Raw genomic sequence first — 17,683 nt, forward strand, 5'->3', positions numbered from 1 at the left:
TTTCTGCTACGATCCCCAACAAAGTTACGCCCTACTATGACAAGCCTTAAGCAAAACAAAAGACAAGCCTTAAGGGCATCTCCAAGGCGGACCAACAAACCTCCCGTAATCGTCCAGACCACGCTGTCCGGACCGTGGAAGCCACCATCCAACGCCGACCTGTATCGATCCGTGGTGCGGTTCGGACGCCTTTTCTCTCGCAAATTGGAGACAAAAGTGTGGGAGGTTTGTGGGAGTATGGACACACACAAAACGTAGGACTCTGACACCCCAGGCCCACCCAATCCCCCTCCCGACCCCATTTCCTTCCACTCGCCCTTCCCCCTTGATTTGCATCCGCACCCTCCACCTCCGCCGCCGCCGCTGTTCGTCTCCAGCCGCCACAGAGGCATTGTCGGATGTCCACAAGCAGCACCGACGCGCCCCGCTCGTTGTTCCGACGAAGCTTTCCACCCTGGAGCCATTTGTACCCAGGTATGCTCCGCCCCTGTCAACGATCTCCATGGCGGACACTACACCCGACAGGTGTCCGGTCAAATGCCATTGAGCTTATTTTTCGAATGCTCTATATTTTTTTAGAGTACGAAGGATGATGAGCTACTCGACCATGAAGGATGAGTTGTGCGATGCGTGGCTAGCCATATCCGCGGATTTCATAGGCAGGAGCAGAGGGAAGCCCTTGTGGGAGCAAGTGCATGAAAAGTTTCACGCACGAAAGCATATTGCGCCCTACGACACATACATCATTCAACGACGCAACGTGAGGTCATTGTCGTATCGCTGGCGTGCAGTCAGCTCGAGGCAAGCTGGCCATTGCACGCGGACATGGAGGAGATGGTAAGTTTTACTTTCACTTGCTCAACTTGTTGATTGATTCATTCACTCAATGTCGGTCTACACATTATAAGCACGCGCCACCGTAGTGTACCACAAGACAGAGAGACGATCATTTGCGTGCACACACTGCTGGATGAAACCGAAGGGGAAGTTTGTGTGGAACGACATGATCCGTTCATGAAAAACTTGCCGGACATCGGGATCTAGTCGAATTAGAGACATTGTTGTAATAAACTTAATGTGCATGCTATGCATGAATGATTTGTGCTATTTTCTATCCGAACTTTGATGAATATCGGCCGCTTTACATCAATTTCATCCGATTAGTTAAAATACAGTTTGAAATATATGCCGCTACGGTTGAATGACGTCCCTCCACATCCATGTCTGTGAAGTGGTTCCTCTGTCGGTGGATGGCTGCAAGAGCATTTTTGTGGGTTTCGGTTGGAGATGTCATGAGCCAAACAAGAATCGTTCCCTGATTGCGAACATGTCTGGTCATCCCGGGCACAAGGCTTTCAACGCGGCCGTAACCTGATACTTCCGTCAAAAATAGAAAACGTGTCAAGTTCCTGGCCGGCCTATACTTTGTACTACAAAAGAGATCCGTTGGACCTTTCTATCGCTCGAAAGTTGTGAGGCACGCCTCACAAGTCACGACTTGGCACGACCTGTCACGCCCGTCAACGTCAGTCAGGCCCATGCCGTAGCGAACGATCCTTCGTTTCGCACCTGTAATTACGTTTTTATTTATGTACAAAAAATATATACAGCAGGTAATAAACGACAGTAACATTTACCCGTACATTTTTCCCACACAGAAAAACCTTTACCGCAGCTAAAAGTTCCAACCCGCCCACCCGCCAGTCACGAGGAGCGACCAACCCACCGGAAACCGAATCAAAAACCAGCAGCGGCCGCAGCAGCGGCAGCAGCGGGGAGGAGCGAGCCTTGTATCGGGCCGCCCCGTACGCGCATTCCACGTGGTCGCTACTCCCTCCGCCCCTCACTCCCCTCCGACGAAAACACCTGCGGGCTGCGGCCCTGCCCGCCCCGGCCAGATTGCGCTCGACGGGATAGGCGTAGGTATTAAATCCGGGAGATCGGATTGGAAACAAAATCGAATCCCCGAATCTGGGTTGCTCGCCCTGATCGTCCGTGGGTTCGCGCGGCGTCGGCGGCGGCCATGGGGGCGATTGGTTGCCGTCGGGCCGGGGGGCCCGTGGGCTGGCAGTACGTCTTCGAGGATGAGGAGGACGAGCGCGAGGACGAGGACGCGCCGCTCGTGGAGGAGGAGGGGGCGGACGAGGACTGGGGGGTCGAGATGGAGAGGAGGGGGACGAAGAGGAAGGGGCCGCGCTCGTCGCGGCCGCGCAAGCGGCGGCGCGTCGCCACGCTCTGCCCCTCGCCGGCGTCGTCCGACTCCGGGTCTCCGTCGTCGAGCGCCGTGCCCAAGCGGCGGCGCGTCGCCAAGCTCTGCGCCTCGCCGGCGTCGTCCGACTCCGGGTCCCCGTCGTGGAGCGCCGTGCCCAAGAGGCGGCGCAGCGGAAACGGGGCCAAGAGGGGCCGCCCCGTCGCCGTGCCCGCGGAAACGGCTGCGCCCGCACCAGAGGAGGCGACGCCGAGCACTAGCACCGCGGGCCGCGCCAAGGGGAGGAGGTCGTGCCACCAGTGCAAGGCGGCAATGAAGCAGCAGATGACCAAGTGTAAGCGATGCCGCGAGAAGATCTACTGCGGCCCCTGCATCGAGGATATGTACATCTCTTTTCTCACCCCGCTTGTAATGTTCGGTTATTAGCACGAATGGACATCCGAGTTACCAGCGAGACCTGTGAGTTTGCAGGTATCCGGAGTTGTCGTTGGCCGAGGTTAGAGTCAGGTGCCCGTCCTGCCGTGGAATCTGCAATTGTAAACGGTGCACTGCCAAGGAGCAGGGTGAACCCAAGGTGATGATCTTGTTGCTTGTTGAGTTATTTCTGATAGTGCAAACGCATCAGCAGTTCAGCATGATATCAGCACATCAGATTTGTAGGTTACATTCATACGATTTCTTGTTTTAAATTATATAGTTCTTCTCTGTTGTGACAACTGACAATGCTGTGACTTGTAGTACAAATTGTTGTTAGATTGTGACAAGGAAATCTATTATCAAGTGTTTGCAGTGTTTGACATACTTACAGATTTGTGAAACCATAACAGCTGTAAAAAAAAATTGACGCCATATGCTGAGGTCTAAAATATGTATTTTTCCCCCTCATAGAGTTCAGTTTTGAGGAAACGCAACGGCAGTAGATCAGTAACGAAGAGAAAGAAGACTAACACCTCAGGTGTAAAGTCAACCAGGGTTCGGAATGAGGTGGCACAGACCGAAGCAAATGACAACTCCTTCCTAAGTTCCAATGAGATTAATAGCACATCGGTCATATTAGACAAGGTAGATACGTTGGATGCAAGAGCTGATGAGATTGCTCGTGAAACTAAAGTAAAACATGCTAGATATCTGTTGCACTATCTGGTGCCTTGTTTGAGTGACCTGAACAGGGATCAGATGGTTGAGAGAAAAATGGAGGCCAAAATTCAAGGTAAACTAGATTCTCCAGAACATGTGGAAACTAAACAGAGTAACCTTGCAACTAATTGTTAGTACTTACCCTGTTTTCTGCCAAACAGGGTTGGAATTGTCTGAACTGAGTGTTGAACAGGCTGACTGCCGAAATGATGAGAGGATGTTCTGGTACTGAATGCTCCATTCATCCAACTTTGGATTTTTTTTACTTCCTGTTGTTATTTTTTACTCCTACTTTGTAGTTATGATTTCTTGTCTATTTTGTCTAGTGACAATTGCAGAACTTCGATCTTTGATCTGCATAGAAGCTGTCCAAACTGCTCATATGAATTATGCATTGCGTGCTGTAAGGAGCTTCGTGAAAATAATCTTAAGGGCTCTTGTCGGGAAGAGCTGGTATCTTATCCTCATAGAGGAATCGACTATATGCATGGTGGTGATCCATCACCTGAGTTGATGAACTGCGTACAAACAGACCTGTCCAGTTGCCAGCCTAAGACTACCAAGTGGTGTGCTAATACTGATGGGACTATTAATTGCCCCCCACCTGAACTTGGTGGTTGTGGTGATCATGCCCTTAAGTTGAGACAGATGTTTCCAAAAGATTGGTTAAATAAGCTTGAAAGCGATGCTCTACAGTTGAGTAAGCAGCTAGAACCTTCTGATATTGTCAGCGGATATACAAATGAATGCCCGTGCTGTACTAAACATGAAAATGCAAGACATGCTGCCACCAGAGATAATTCAACAGATAACTGCCTATACTGTCCAAAATCAGATAATGAGAAAACAGACGATCTAACTCACTTCCAGAGTCACTGGGTTAAAGGAGAACCTGTTATTGTACAAGGGGTACTACAGAAAATGCCACATTTGAGCTGGGAACCACCACATATGTGGTCTGAAGTACATGGTGCTAGTACTACCCCTGATATGAAAAATGTGAAGTGTATTGATTGTTTATCTTGTTGTGAGGTTAGTGAAAAACATTCCATATCTAGGATTTTTTTTATTTCTTGAATACCTTTATAGTGTACTCCCTCGGTATCAAAATATAAGACGCTTTTTGACACTTATATTTTGATACGAAGGGAGTATTTGTTTGTCAACTGATTCCCAATACATAAGATATTGAGGTGTAAAAAAACACTTTGTTGCCAAGATCTAGAATTTTTTCCAAAGGTATCTGGTAGCTGATCGTGTTACACATTTACCAATTTTCTATAATTATGATGAGCATTTTATACCTATCCATCGGTTTCAATACAATTATTAGCGTCCTGAATATTGAAAAGGTCTTGGTGTTGATTAATTCGTTCACCGTCACCCAAAAAATTTGTTCAGTCCCATGAGCTCATTAGCTGGAAAGTGTTTACTGTCTTGAAGTACACTTTTCTTTGGTTATTTCAGGAATAACTCATCACAGTTGTCTGAAATATGTAATTTAATTCAAGTGCAAGGTTCCAAGAGAACATATATTCAGACAAATTTCTGTTAGGATGGATGAAGGGGTTGAATTAATCTGTTTCATGCGTACTTGATCAGTGTAGTCATATGTTTTTCGTTTCTCATTACCCAGAAAGGAAATTCACCTTTTGTGTTTAAATAATCCAGGTCGAGATACGCACACAGGATTTCTTCAATGGATACTATTATGGTCGGGTGTATCAAAATGAATGGCCCGAAATGCTTAAATTGAAGGACTGGCCTACTTCAAATCATTTTGAAGAGCTTTTACCTTCGCATGGAGTGGAATACATCAATTCTTTACCCTTTCAACCGTACACAAATTTGAAATCTGGCTTGCTAAGTGTCTCCGCATTGCTTCCTGATGACATTCTAAAGATTGACATGGGCCCAAAGTCATACATAGCTTATGGCTATGCGCAGGAACTTGGCAGAGGAGATTCTGTTACGAAGCTTCATTGTGATATATCTGATGCAGTAAGTAAATAGCTGTACTCCCTTAGCAATTGAGAAGCACAAATACCTTGGAAGCAAATTCCTATCTCTTGTGTATATATGAAAGGAAAAATTTCACACTTGCTTACCTCAAAGAACTTAATTTTCTTGTAATGTAGAACATTCAATTTCTTGGGACCAATAGTAGAACCATGATTGGTGCTAGTCTTGCTGAGATTTGCTTCTCTTTAATTATTTTATGTTAACTTTGATATTGTTAGGTTAACGTTTTGATGCATACTGCAAAAGTTGCCCCTTCTGAAGGACAAGAAAATGCAATAAAAAACTTGAAAGCAAGACATGAGCTACAAGATGAAAAGGACTGTTGTGGGAATTTTGCAATTGATGGAAGTGATGCATGTCATAAAAACTGTCTGGATTCAAACCACACATCCTCTCCTAACTGCAGCATGGACGATGATGGAGGTGCTTTATGGGATATTTTCAGGAGGGAGGATGTTCCAAAACTGGAAACATACCTTCGTAAACATTCCAAGGAATTTCGCCATATATATTGTTCTCCAGTTGAAAAGGTTGGTAATTGTGTGATATGAACAACCTTGTACTTGCTGCCATCATGTTTAACATCTTTCACCATGTTTGATTGCAGACATTTAACCCTCTACATGATGAAACATTCTATCTAACCGAGGAACATAAAAGGAGACTTAAAGAGGAGCATGGTGAGTTCTGTTTGTCTGCTTTTGTAACACTTTGCCAATTCTTTACTGCAAATGGTTGCAGTGTCTGGTTTGTATTTTCTTGAATTTTATGTTACTCCCATTTAGGAATCGAGCCTTGGACATTTGTACAAAAACTTGGAGAGGCAGTTTTTATACCTGCTGGGTGCCCTCATCAAGTACGGAATCTCAAGGTAAATGTTCTCAGTTTACCATAGCAGTGCCACAACTCCATACCTGTGCTAGATAAGGGAGAACTGCGAAATAATATTTAAGTTTGCATGTTATGTACCTGATTAATTTTATTGTTATCATTGCAGTCTTGCACGAAAATTGCTATAGATTTTGTATCACCTGAGAATGTCCAGGAGTGTGTCAAGTTAACTCAGCAATTCCGCGTGCTTCCTAAGAACCACAGAGCAAAAGAAGATAAATTAGAGGTAAGTATGACCTTTTTTATGAACATAATTAAGACTTTTTCAATGCACCCATTTTAGCCATCCTGCATTATATATGCATTTCGAGCAGCATTAAGCTAAGCTTGGGACTATAATTAATATATTAGTACAATGCAAGATGAGCTCCTGTGTGCTCTTTTCTCTTTTGTTGAGACCAGCTGGAACATGCTCGGTACCTAACTTTGGATTGTAACAGAAGTTGTGTTACTTCCTTTTAACTTCCTTTTATGCAAGGGTATAACTAATTAAATCTGCCACATTACATCATAAAGTAACCTCCTTCTGACTGTGTGTTGCCTCATCTTTTCATCCTTCTCACTGGCGACCATCTCCTTGATATCCATCCTGGCATCACCTTTCCTCCTGTGTTTGTTGGCTTGACGTGTAGTCACTGATGTGACCCTCACGCTACCGCGGCTGCCGTGACCTATGCCTTTGCAGTGTCGCTGCCGACACAGTCTCTCTCTCTTTGTGCTGTCGCAGCTGTGCATGCATTGTAGTGAACTTAAGGCACCAGCACCGCTGCTGTTGCAACCCTTGCAGTGAAGTTCCTCTGCTGTCATCACCATGACCTACAGTGCTCCCGTCTTCTGTGCCATTGCTGGCGAAGCGATTGTTGCTCTTGGGACCTCGCACCACCCTGGCCATATTCCTACCGGCCTGACTCTATACACTAACTACCGCAGCTGCATGCGTGTTGGTGTCACGAGATGGGGAGAGCAGTGCACAGTTGTTGGTGGAGGATGAAGTGCAGCATCTGTAGGATTATTATATTGGACCGTCTCTAGGTATGCATTTCAGGAACGAGATTGTTGTAGCCTTCCTCTTTCTTATTACACTTTTTCATGTCCCATTTTGTATTTTTTCCTTGCAATTCGAGTCGGATATTTTTTGCCCACTTTAGCATCCACTTCTCAAAACGTCCCGTGATCCACAAAATTAATGCGGTCTTAGTTCCCAACTCTTGAAATATCCCTTCCCTCCTTATTCTAAAACGGACTCTCAATCATGAATCCTCATTAACCACATCACCTACTGGACAGTAGCCATTGGATCAAGCGGGAACACAATTCAAATCATAGGGTTGCACTCCTTTGCAGGCTCAGGCAATGTCCAATGCAAGTCGCGTAAATATGCGCTTAAAAAAAAAGAAAAAAAAGTGCCCATATTAAAATCCTAGCTCCCAAAGCAAACAAGTTTAGAGGCACTTACATTATATTTGAAAAAGGCAAGAACCCATAGAGATTATATTTGAGCAGGTGGTTGCAAACCGGCCAGGAATTTTATCCCTAGCGCCCACTGTCAGCGCTGTGTGGGCAAAAGGCAGTTCCATGAGAATATGACATGGCTGTTAGAGTTGAATATTATAGGGAGACAGATTGGATTCACGTGCAATACAAGAGATGGCAGTATATTAAGTTGACTAACCGGCGCCTTTTCGGCAGAAACAAGCATTTGTATTTGTAATAACTTTTATGCACCTCTTCAAATATTATAATTGCTACAGAGAATATGCCACAATTTCTTCTCGCCTACTTCCAGACTTCCTGTTTTCTGTGCACAATCATCCTGCAACATAACACTTATTGACAACATCACTCCCGCAAGCCATCTCTCGTCTTTTTGCTGACGAGGATTTCTGAACTGATAACATGACACTTCCGTTTTGTGCTTTCTCCAGTCCTCAAAATCCACTCTTTGTAAACCTTGTCTTTTTTAAGATAATTTCTGAAGGTGATGAACGTCATGAATCCCTTCTCTTTTGTTTTTTGGCTGATTGTTCCTGATTTGATGACCATCAAGTTCTTCTTTAGTTTCTCCAACACAATGTCCAAGAGCCATGACCATCAAACAGCTTCTCCTTCAGGATTTTTGTAAATTACTCTTTGCAAACCTTGTTCTTTTTGAAGATAATTTCTGAAGGTGATGAACAGCACGAATCCCTTCTCATTTGTTTTTGTCTGATTTTTCATGAATTGATGACCACAAAGTTCTCGTTTAGTTTCTCCAACACAATGTCCAAATCCACGACCATCAAACAGAAAAAAAAATTCCGGCAAGCAATCACGAGCACTCTTCTAAAACTGTATACTTGTTTTGCTATTTGATATTATATATGGCCCTTGAATAGAAAATTCCAGCCGTTCTCCCGGTTGAATATGACATCATGCAACTTAATTTTGTCGTGCATGAAGTCATGACCCACCAATTTTTGTGCCAATGATGTGGCAGAGTTGGTCCTTTCAAACTGGTGATGTGATCCGAGGGAAGTCCCAATGTGTTTATCTTGTGTTATATATCTGATTCAATATGTAGTCCATATGTATGTTCATCTCTCCTCGGAGTTTTGCTCAGTGGCGTGTTTTAGGTACATCTCACATCATTAAATTGCTCGAGGCGATGTTCTCGGCGTAGTCCCAATCTTGTGTGATGACGGGATACCCTTCGTGAGGATGTCGGCGAACTAGCGAGATGAGGGAACATGCAGTACACGCACTTGCCCCAGGGCAACACGATCACGAACAAAGTGGAGGTCGATCTCGATGTGCTTGGTGCGCTGATGCTGGATGGGGTTCGTCGACATGTAGACGGCGCTGACATTGTCATAAAAGATAATCGTGGTGGTCGGTGAAGGGCGATGGAGCCTGTGAAGAAGCTGCCGAATCCAGTTGGCCTCGGCAACGGCATTGGCCACGGCTCGATGTTCAGCTTCGGCACTGGAACGGGACATGGTATGTTGGCGTTTTGACGACCAAGAGACGAGGTTATCACCAAGAAAGACGCAGAAGCCCGAAGTGGAACGACGAGTGTCAGGGTATCCAGCCCAGTCGGCGTCGGTGTAGGTGATCATGGAACCCGACAATGTGGAGTAGAGCTGGAGGCCATGAGAGAGCGTGCCCTTGATGTAACGCAAGACACACTTGATGGCCGCAAGGTGCTGTTCATGAGGATCATGCATGTGAAGGCAGACCTGCTGAACATCGGCGATATCGGGGCGCGTGAAGGTGAGGTATTGCAACGCCCCAGCAAGACTCCGATACTCTGTCGTATCAGCCACAGGAAGGCCAGCGGTGGCGGCGAGCTTGGGCGACATGTCAGCCCACCGAAGAAGAGTCAGCGCATCTTTAATATCACGTCAAATGTTTACGGTGCCTGCAATCTTCGGAGTCGATGGTGCACTGTTGCGGACCTAGTCACTCCACCACCAGTGGATGACTAGTGAGATGGAACTTAATGATACCAATCGTTGACACATCCCCAACCATTGTTGGACCAATAAGAGGAAGTGATGCCAAACAAATCCGTGATCAGGTGAATGCTAACTTGAGTTTATCTTATAGTTCGATGAATGGCTGTCCTTTCATCTTCGTTGTTGTTAATCAAACTCAGGCGCCATGTTGAGGAAGCCAACCATTTTTCAGTTCTTGAAGAAACAAACCTGCAGAAACAAAGTTATAAATGAATTGCTTTGAACACTTATGATAAGTTCAAAAAGAAAAGAAAAAATACTTGCCTTTGATCTTTTGTTGTTGAAACAACATCCTCGAACTGCAGCGTGACAATGGGGCATACTACTAAACGTAGTCATCGAGTCTACTTTTCAACCCTATAAAACATGTATCATTTGAAGTAGGCGTGTTTGGGAAAAGCTATTGCACAAGAGTTGCCTAGTTTGCCAAGTTTGTGACTTATCCACCCAAAGAATCCATGCAAATATTGTTGTCATTTGGGATTATGGTTGCACCTAGCTAGAGTGGTTGTCCCCGTCTCTCTCGACCTATGACGAAACTCTCCAGTTACTAGCTACAAGCTGATGCAAAACAAGTGCTCCTTGCTGCCATTGTTCTTGCCAGTCCATTCGGATTCGCAAGAACGATGTTTCCCCTAATTCACGCCCTATGTTTATCAACATTTTGTGTGAACAGGTACTAATTCAGCAACTCTCAAAGCTATAGCTTCTCCCCGTTGGCCTTGCTTACACTACAGTAAGGTCACTTGGCTTGGAAAGCTAGGCTATTTCAGTGATTCATAGGTGAGGGACTCTTGATAAGGTCCTCTTTCTCTCAAGGACCAGATAACAACAAAGGATTGCCTTTGAATTGCATTTCCCTTTGCAGCTCTCATTTGCACCTCCCCGGATAGGTGTCTTTTCTCTCGACACGTTCCTCTCTTAAACGCTGACCAGGTCTCTCTTACAACCTCCCTCTGTCTTTGTTTAGTGATGGAATACTGCATCTACAGAGCCATAATTGTTGTCTTAACTATTGGGCTCTCTAATCCATTCGCTCCCCTTTCATCTTGGTGTCAGTGTCGGTCCAGTAGAGTGTTTTTGCCATTGGTGTTCTTTTCTATCTCGATGCATTTCACCGCTCTATCAAAAATTCTCTCTGCCCCTACCGTATTCCAGCTTCAGCCCTGGGATTTCGCTTCAAGCCACATACAATTTGGTTTACATTTTCTTGATTGTTCAGACAATGGATCAAAGTCCGTGTAGCTTCGAATCACCTTCCTAACTAATGGTTCACATTAAACCTTCCACTTGCAACTACTTCCCTCCCCCACATTGATCTTACGTAGTGAAGATCTGGAGCTCGCCAGGGTCGTTATTGGTGTCCCTGTTGGGTTTTCTGTATTGGTTTTCCAATTTTTATGTGGCCTCTGCTTTCTTCTAATTCTTCTATGCTTTTTCCTCTTCCGTTTTTTTCTTTCTATTTTTGCTTACTGCACGTTTGTGCGCATGTGCGGCTCAGTGTGTAGTCACTAATCACAGGGAGTACAGGTGCACTGGTACACTACACGGTGATGAGTACATTTGCGTTGTGTGTGGGAGAGTTAAACTTGAGCTATGTGGGAAGTACAAGTGTGCTACCTCCTCCTGTTCCTAAATATAAGTCTTTTTAGAGATTCCAATAAAAACTATATATGAAGCAAAATAAGTGAATCTACACTTTAAAATATGTCTATATACATTCGTATATAGTTTGTATTAAAATATCTAAAAAACTTATATTTGGAAACGGAGGAAGTAGATGCGAAGTATAAGGCCCCGTTTGGAATCCCTGTAAAGTTATACAACTGGAAAGTAATTACCCCTTATATTACTCCTTCCATTCCTTAAGTCTTTTTAGTGATTTCAATATAAACTACATACGGAGCAAAATGAGTGAATCTACACTCTAAAATATGTCTATATACATTTGTATGTAGTCTATATTAAAATCTCTAGAAAGACTTATATTTAAAAACAGAGGGAGCACTGAAGATGAGTAAAATACAACCGGATATAAAAGTGGACACCATCCAAGGCCGGCGGCTGGAACTTCCATGTGGAGACTGGTTGAGGAAACACAGGGTAAAACACAATGTTTGCATGTTGTTTGATCGCTTGCATGTTGTTTTGTTGCCTGCATATCAGGAAAGCAATTTTCATTCGATATTTGGTTGCATACATGCATGGTGATTAGGAGTTAACAACTACACTTGAACATAAAGATTACAGTAGAACGCACATGCACATTCGGCGACCACAGACAGGACGACTATGACAAGGCAGGTAGACTACGACAGAGGGAACCACGGGCACGACTACTGGTCGATGCCGCTGTACCAGCAGAGGTCGGGCACAAGGCCTACCACGGCGTCGCAACTAAAGCCAAACAAACCGACGCCGACAGCCACACCTAATTGCAGAACAAGACTGGCGGTGAGATGCCATGAAGCTTCCCGCGTGCCACAAGAAGGTCGGCGACGACGCTGGCTACGGCGCACACCACGAAGCAACTGCTGATCATAGGGAGCACGCCACCATGGATTGCCTCCACGACCACTCTCACAAGGTACCAGGTGGCATGGCCATGGCAGTTCTTCAATCCCTCAATACCGTCAAAGGAAAACTCTACACTACGAACCAATTGTTTGAATGGAACCACAACGTCGCCATGCATCTTCATGTACAACTTATATCGAATCGATAGACAGTTGTGTAGATTAGAAGGAGAGTGGTGAACGAGATTACGAATAAAGGAGATTAGAGCAACTCCAACGCAGCGACCCAAATCGTCTGCCTGCGTTCGTTTGGTGTGCGAGGACAAAAGTGGAAGGCCGGAGGTCCAATGTGCCGACCCAAACCCAAAACGTGTTCGCTTTGCGTCTGCGCCGACGCATTTGCAGCCCAAATTTGCGACATGAATGCGTCGGCGCGGACACGAAGCGGACGCGTCGCGCCTTCTCGGTGTTCGGTGCGTCCCCACCTGGCGGTCGTCCAACTACCCGAGGTCAGCTTAATTTATGACCTTGGACCCATGCGACGGCGGTCGGCTTTTTTAAGGAAGGGGGGGGGGGGGGGGGGGGGGGCGTCTCCATCTCACCACCCCCATTTGCTCCCCGTCGGCGGCAACCCTAGCCACTGACATGATGGGCTTCTTCTTTGGCAATGTCCAAGCCAAGGGCAAGGCCCCCGCCACCCCTCTCCCCCGCCTTCGCCGGCGTCTTCCCGCCGGCAGAGGCAACGCGTGGGCGTGCCAGTGCACCAGGCGAAGTGGCACTGGCAGCACCGCGTCCCTCTCCCCTACTCCGACATCACCCTGCCGCACGATCGACACTTGGATACGGAGAGGATCTTAGTGTTGACGGCGCCGCTGTCGGCAAAAGCGCACGAGAAGGTGCGGCGCCGGCGGGAGCTGCTGACGGCGGAGCAGCGCCGTGACTTTGCCTACGACGCCGATTCGCCCTATTGGGCGCATTGGTTCGCCTTCGAGCACGAGGAGGCCAGGCGGCGTGACGTCCGCGAAGTCTCCCATAGCTCCCCATCGCCGCCCATCATCGTTCGCGACCATGGCGGTGTCCTTCGGGAGAGCGAGGAGGATGAGGGGCTCAGGACAGCGTACAAGGAGGAGGCGGCGTACCAGGCACGCATGGCGGAGGCCATGGCGCTGTCCGGGGCCAGCGACTGCTCGTGCCGCCGCTGGCCCCGCCGTCCCCAGTCAAGGCCGAGCCGAAGCCGACCCCTGTCGAGCGCTACTCCTGGACGGGAGAAGTGTGCGAGTGGGTGAGCACCCCGCCGATCTAGATGGGGGTGACGGCGGCGGCAGGAGGCGGCGTACCTCGAGCAATGGCGCAAGCGACGGCTGGCCGAGAAGCGCCGCGAGGGCGAGTACCTTGAGCAGCTGGAGCGCGACGCTGAGGAGGAGCAGCGTGAGGTGGAGGAGGCGCGCCAGGCCCAGCCCGCGGTGGCATAGCCCGAGCCCGACATCACCTCGTCTGGAACACGACGTTACCCTAGGCCGGCCCTACGCCAACGCTGATCGACCTCATCGGCCCGATGACGACGAGGACGCCTAGGGCAGCGCGCTGCCTCGTAGTTTAGTTTTTTTAACGTTTAATTAATGTAATGTGGACGCTTGGACTCTTGTCGGCCGTCGGTTTTAATGTTTAATTAATGTTTGTTTTTATTTCAAAATATTTGTATTCTTTTTTTTCGCGCGACGTCAAAATGGGTCGGGTCAGCGTTGGACGCATGCGCTGACCTCAACGCGGAAGCGGACGTTCCGCCTGGCCGACCCAAACCGACGAAAAGCGGACAAAGCGCACGTCTGTTTGGTTCGGCGCGTTGGAGTTGCTATTAAGAATCATTTATGATTTGTGAAACAGAAAACCCACAACATGAAAGTTGTGTCAGACAGCGAGGTGAAGCTACCAGTCAAAGGAAACTTCAAACGGTCAACCATTTGCCATGAATGTCAAAATTTTCGTCCAAAAAAGATTCAAATATGAACACGAAAGTCAACGCGTGAACGAAACTATGATTGCTTGAATGGAATCAGAACATCGAGGCGCATATTTTTCGTGTATAACTTTTCTCCAATCGAAGCACGATTATGTAGAAGCGATGAATGAGATTAAAAGGTGATTAAAGGAAAATACCTGCAAACCACTTGCATGTGTCGTCAGAGCCATCCACGTGGGTTCGAGAGCATTGCTCGGGCCTGGCTGAAAACCGTCAATTTGAGCGTTTTCAACGATACAGGCAAAATGGTACTTTAAGAATTCGTGTCGTGCAGGCCCAACTGCGTTTGCATATAACCAAAAAAGCTGCATCCAGTGGGCCTGGGCTGTATGCAGGCTACCAAGGCCTGGGCTGTATGCAGACTACCAAACACGTCCTGAAAGGAAATGCAAGGTAAAAACATTTTAAATTTAAAGACAACATGCCTTTTCTGTTCCGATGGCGAAAAGAAAACCCCTGTAAATTTGTGTAGAGAAAACCCACCACGTGTTGGCACTAATGCATTTTGGGGTGACCTTTGCAAAGAGATGTAGGGCCAGTTCTTTTGCTAGCTTCTAGAATAAGCTCAAATAAGCTACCCCTAACCAGCTTATTCTAGAAGCCCGACCAAAATTATTTTTTTAGAAGTCTAATAGTTAGGACTTGACTAGTAGGCTTCTAAAAGAAAAAAATTGGTTTGGCTTCTAGAATAAGCTGGATAGGGGGTAGCTTATTCTGGAAGCCCAAAAAAGCCAGGAAAAGAACTGGCCCGTAATTTCCGGAGACGTAAGCGTGGATTAGGGCATCTGTACCAGAGTGGTCCTGTTTCAGGTGGGCTTTTAGTTGGGCCGAAATTTAGGGCTGACCATACGAGTTGAATTTTGATGTATGTTGCAACAAAGAACACACATTATCTTTTCCGATGCATCTTGACTAATTTTACTTGTAAATAATTTACATCGATAACCATGAACCATTACTGACAATCTTACCTTCAATTTGGCACAGGTGAAGAAGATGATAATATATGCTGTTGATCATGCCGTGGAGATTCTGAAGGAGCATTGGCATTCTTCCCCGTTGGCTTGCTGACAACGGTGTTGAGTAAAATGAATAGTGTTGCCAAAAGCTCTCTGGCACAATAACCGAGGAAAGGTAGACTATGCAAAAGATCGATGTACTCTGTAGAAAATAGTTGAGCTCAGTGAAGAAATAAAGTATTATTTTGTTGTTGTGAATTATATTATACATGCACATTGCACTAGTAGTTCAATCAGCAGGGATAGGAGCTATGTATATATCATACGTATGTAGCTATACTTAGGAAGCAGACGCTCAAAAACCTATAAGAATATGCAAGTTGGATCCAAAACTTAGTGACCGACTGCAGGCAAAGCTTTAAGCATCTCCTACTTTAAACTACCATCTACTCTAATGCAAACTATTCAAGTCAAATGATTATGTTATCTTCAGTTTTCCGTAAGGGCATCCAATAGCTACCCTCATAGCCTTCGTGACTTACTTTTTAGATGCATCGATGGATGGGATGGAGGGGGTATATCATTGTTACATTACAAATAATTATGTACTCATCCGTTCCAAAATAATAATAATATAAGGTGTACTTTGTATTACTAGGACAAGGTTTTAACCAAGCATTACTCCCTCCGTCCATGTAACCTTGTGATCTAGCTCTAACTTTGATCATCGATTTGACCAACAAAACATATGCAATATGCTACAAATATAACCACTAGATTATGTTTTTCAAGACATAGTCAAAATAACAATCTTTACTTAAAAAGAACGTAAGGTTCTCATTTTACATTTCTTCCCACCACCCCTTCGTCAATCAACCACCTTAATTTACTTATCTTCTGAACCAGTTTCACTTTTAATTTACTTACAAACCTCTAATCAAAATATAAGTTAATTTACGATCAGAATTTGATAAACATTTATTTGCACAATCACATTATTATTGACAGATAAATCACAAGCTAACGTACTAGAATATTTATATCTCGTTGCAAAACACGGGCATTGTTCTAGTGCATTATACAAAAACTATCAACAACTACAATACTAAAAGAAAAGGACAGACTCAGTGCATAGAAGCTCACAGGGAGGGATTATAGGAACCTAGCCTTAACCCTGCGAAGTGCAATGCAGATAGGCTGGTTCGAACCTAGGACGCACAAGTGGGGAGGACTTCAGCACTGCGCCAGCCTACCCTCTAACTACTATGCTATATATTTTTATTGTTTGGTATCATAATTCTTGATATTTTTTCTACAAACTTAGTCAAACTTTGTATCGTTTGACTTTAAACAAAACTTGGTCACTACAAAAGACCAATTATGAAGTGTCTTGTATACAATACTGAATACAAACCTATTAACATCAAACTTAAATTGCATAGGCTAAATGTTAATAATGCAAGTGCATCTGGAAAGCTAGATATAAAGTATATTATAAATTAGAACATGTCACATTAAATGTATTAGTAAGCACAGTTAAGAAAACTAAGTATGAAGAACCAAAATTGAGGTCAACAATTAGACTAGTCTAACCTACTCATAATATAAAATAAAACATGACACATAAATTGAGACAAACAATATAAGTAAACATTATTAAGTATAATTAAACACATTAAAAAGGTAAGCTGTACAATTTAGTGTTAACTGAAATAATAGTCAAGGCTAAGACCAATTTGAACTTTTGAATCTTTTTAATGTTTATAACACTTGTTTTAACACGGTAATAACGTAGATGCTCACATAATCTTGGCAGTCGACGGAAACGTCTCCTCACACAGATTTTTTTTCCGCTAGAAAGGCAGAAATAAATCTAGAAAAATGCGAGCACCAATGTCAAATTTAAGACTTGAACCCTGGTGGACGTTCAACACAAAGAACCTAACCATACGAGCTACACTCAATTTGTATCTATAGCGTTTTTATAATATTGTTCAAAATTTTGGTTATGAATATAATAAGTATCACAAATTAACTGAGTTGACTTTACAAACTCGATACTAACTCAATGCCTTTAATAATCTTACGATCTGAATCTTGATCACAATAAGATTGCAAAAAAGTGGTAAACAAAAACAAATTCTAACCTTGAAATCTGTTGCAGATTCATCTTTCATTGCCTTAATTCTTCATCACCGACTTTAGGGGTATTGACAGATCTAAACCAAGATTAGGGTTTGAGAATGTCAGATGCTTCAAAGGTTCTTGAAGGTGCGACGAGCGACTATGGCAATAGTCGCCTCGAGCACGGAAGAGCATGATCTTGTCTAGAGAGAAGATGTCAACATGCTTAAAGGTGTGGGAGCAGATCTAGAACCACATAATGTTGAGATGAAAGAGAAGAGACAAGAAATATATATATTAGATCTAAGAGA

At 44.9% G+C, this 17,683-nt stretch overlaps 1 protein-coding gene across 7 annotated transcripts; it reads left to right on the plus strand.

The window, feature by feature from the left end:
- The first annotated feature begins 1,717 nt into the window (after nt 1-1,717).
- Nucleotides 1,718-15,506, plus strand: LOC123121446 (lysine-specific demethylase JMJ25). Of its 7 annotated transcripts, none has more exons than XR_006459721.1 (12): nt 1,718-2,592; nt 2,681-2,783; nt 3,098-3,419; nt 3,508-3,571; nt 3,673-4,378; nt 5,018-5,347; nt 5,587-5,898; nt 5,976-6,048; nt 6,154-6,239; nt 6,366-6,485; nt 11,997-12,340; nt 15,277-15,506. XR_006459721.1 is itself a non-coding variant. In XM_044541420.1 (12 exons), exons 1-12 carry the CDS (start codon nt 2,024-2,026, stop codon nt 15,358-15,360), a joined length of 2,895 nt encoding a protein of 964 aa, XP_044397355.1. In that variant the 5' UTR covers nt 1,718-2,023; the 3' UTR covers nt 15,361-15,506. The 7 variants fall into 7 exon arrangements, 5 of the variants coding, with proteins under 5 accessions (XP_044397355.1, XP_044397356.1, XP_044397357.1 ...); XM_044541420.1 differs by lacking the exon at nt 11,997-12,340 and adding an exon at nt 11,731-11,856; XR_006459722.1 differs by lacking the exon at nt 11,997-12,340 and adding an exon at nt 11,753-11,856 and having other exon boundaries at nt 1,719-2,592.
- Nucleotides 15,507-17,683: the final 2,177 nt, after the last annotated feature.

The sequence above is a fragment of the Triticum aestivum genome, chromosome 5D, assembly GCF_018294505.1.
Source record: "Triticum aestivum cultivar Chinese Spring chromosome 5D, IWGSC CS RefSeq v2.1, whole genome shotgun sequence".
Lineage (NCBI taxonomy): Eukaryota > Viridiplantae > Streptophyta > Magnoliopsida > Poales > Poaceae > Triticum > Triticum aestivum.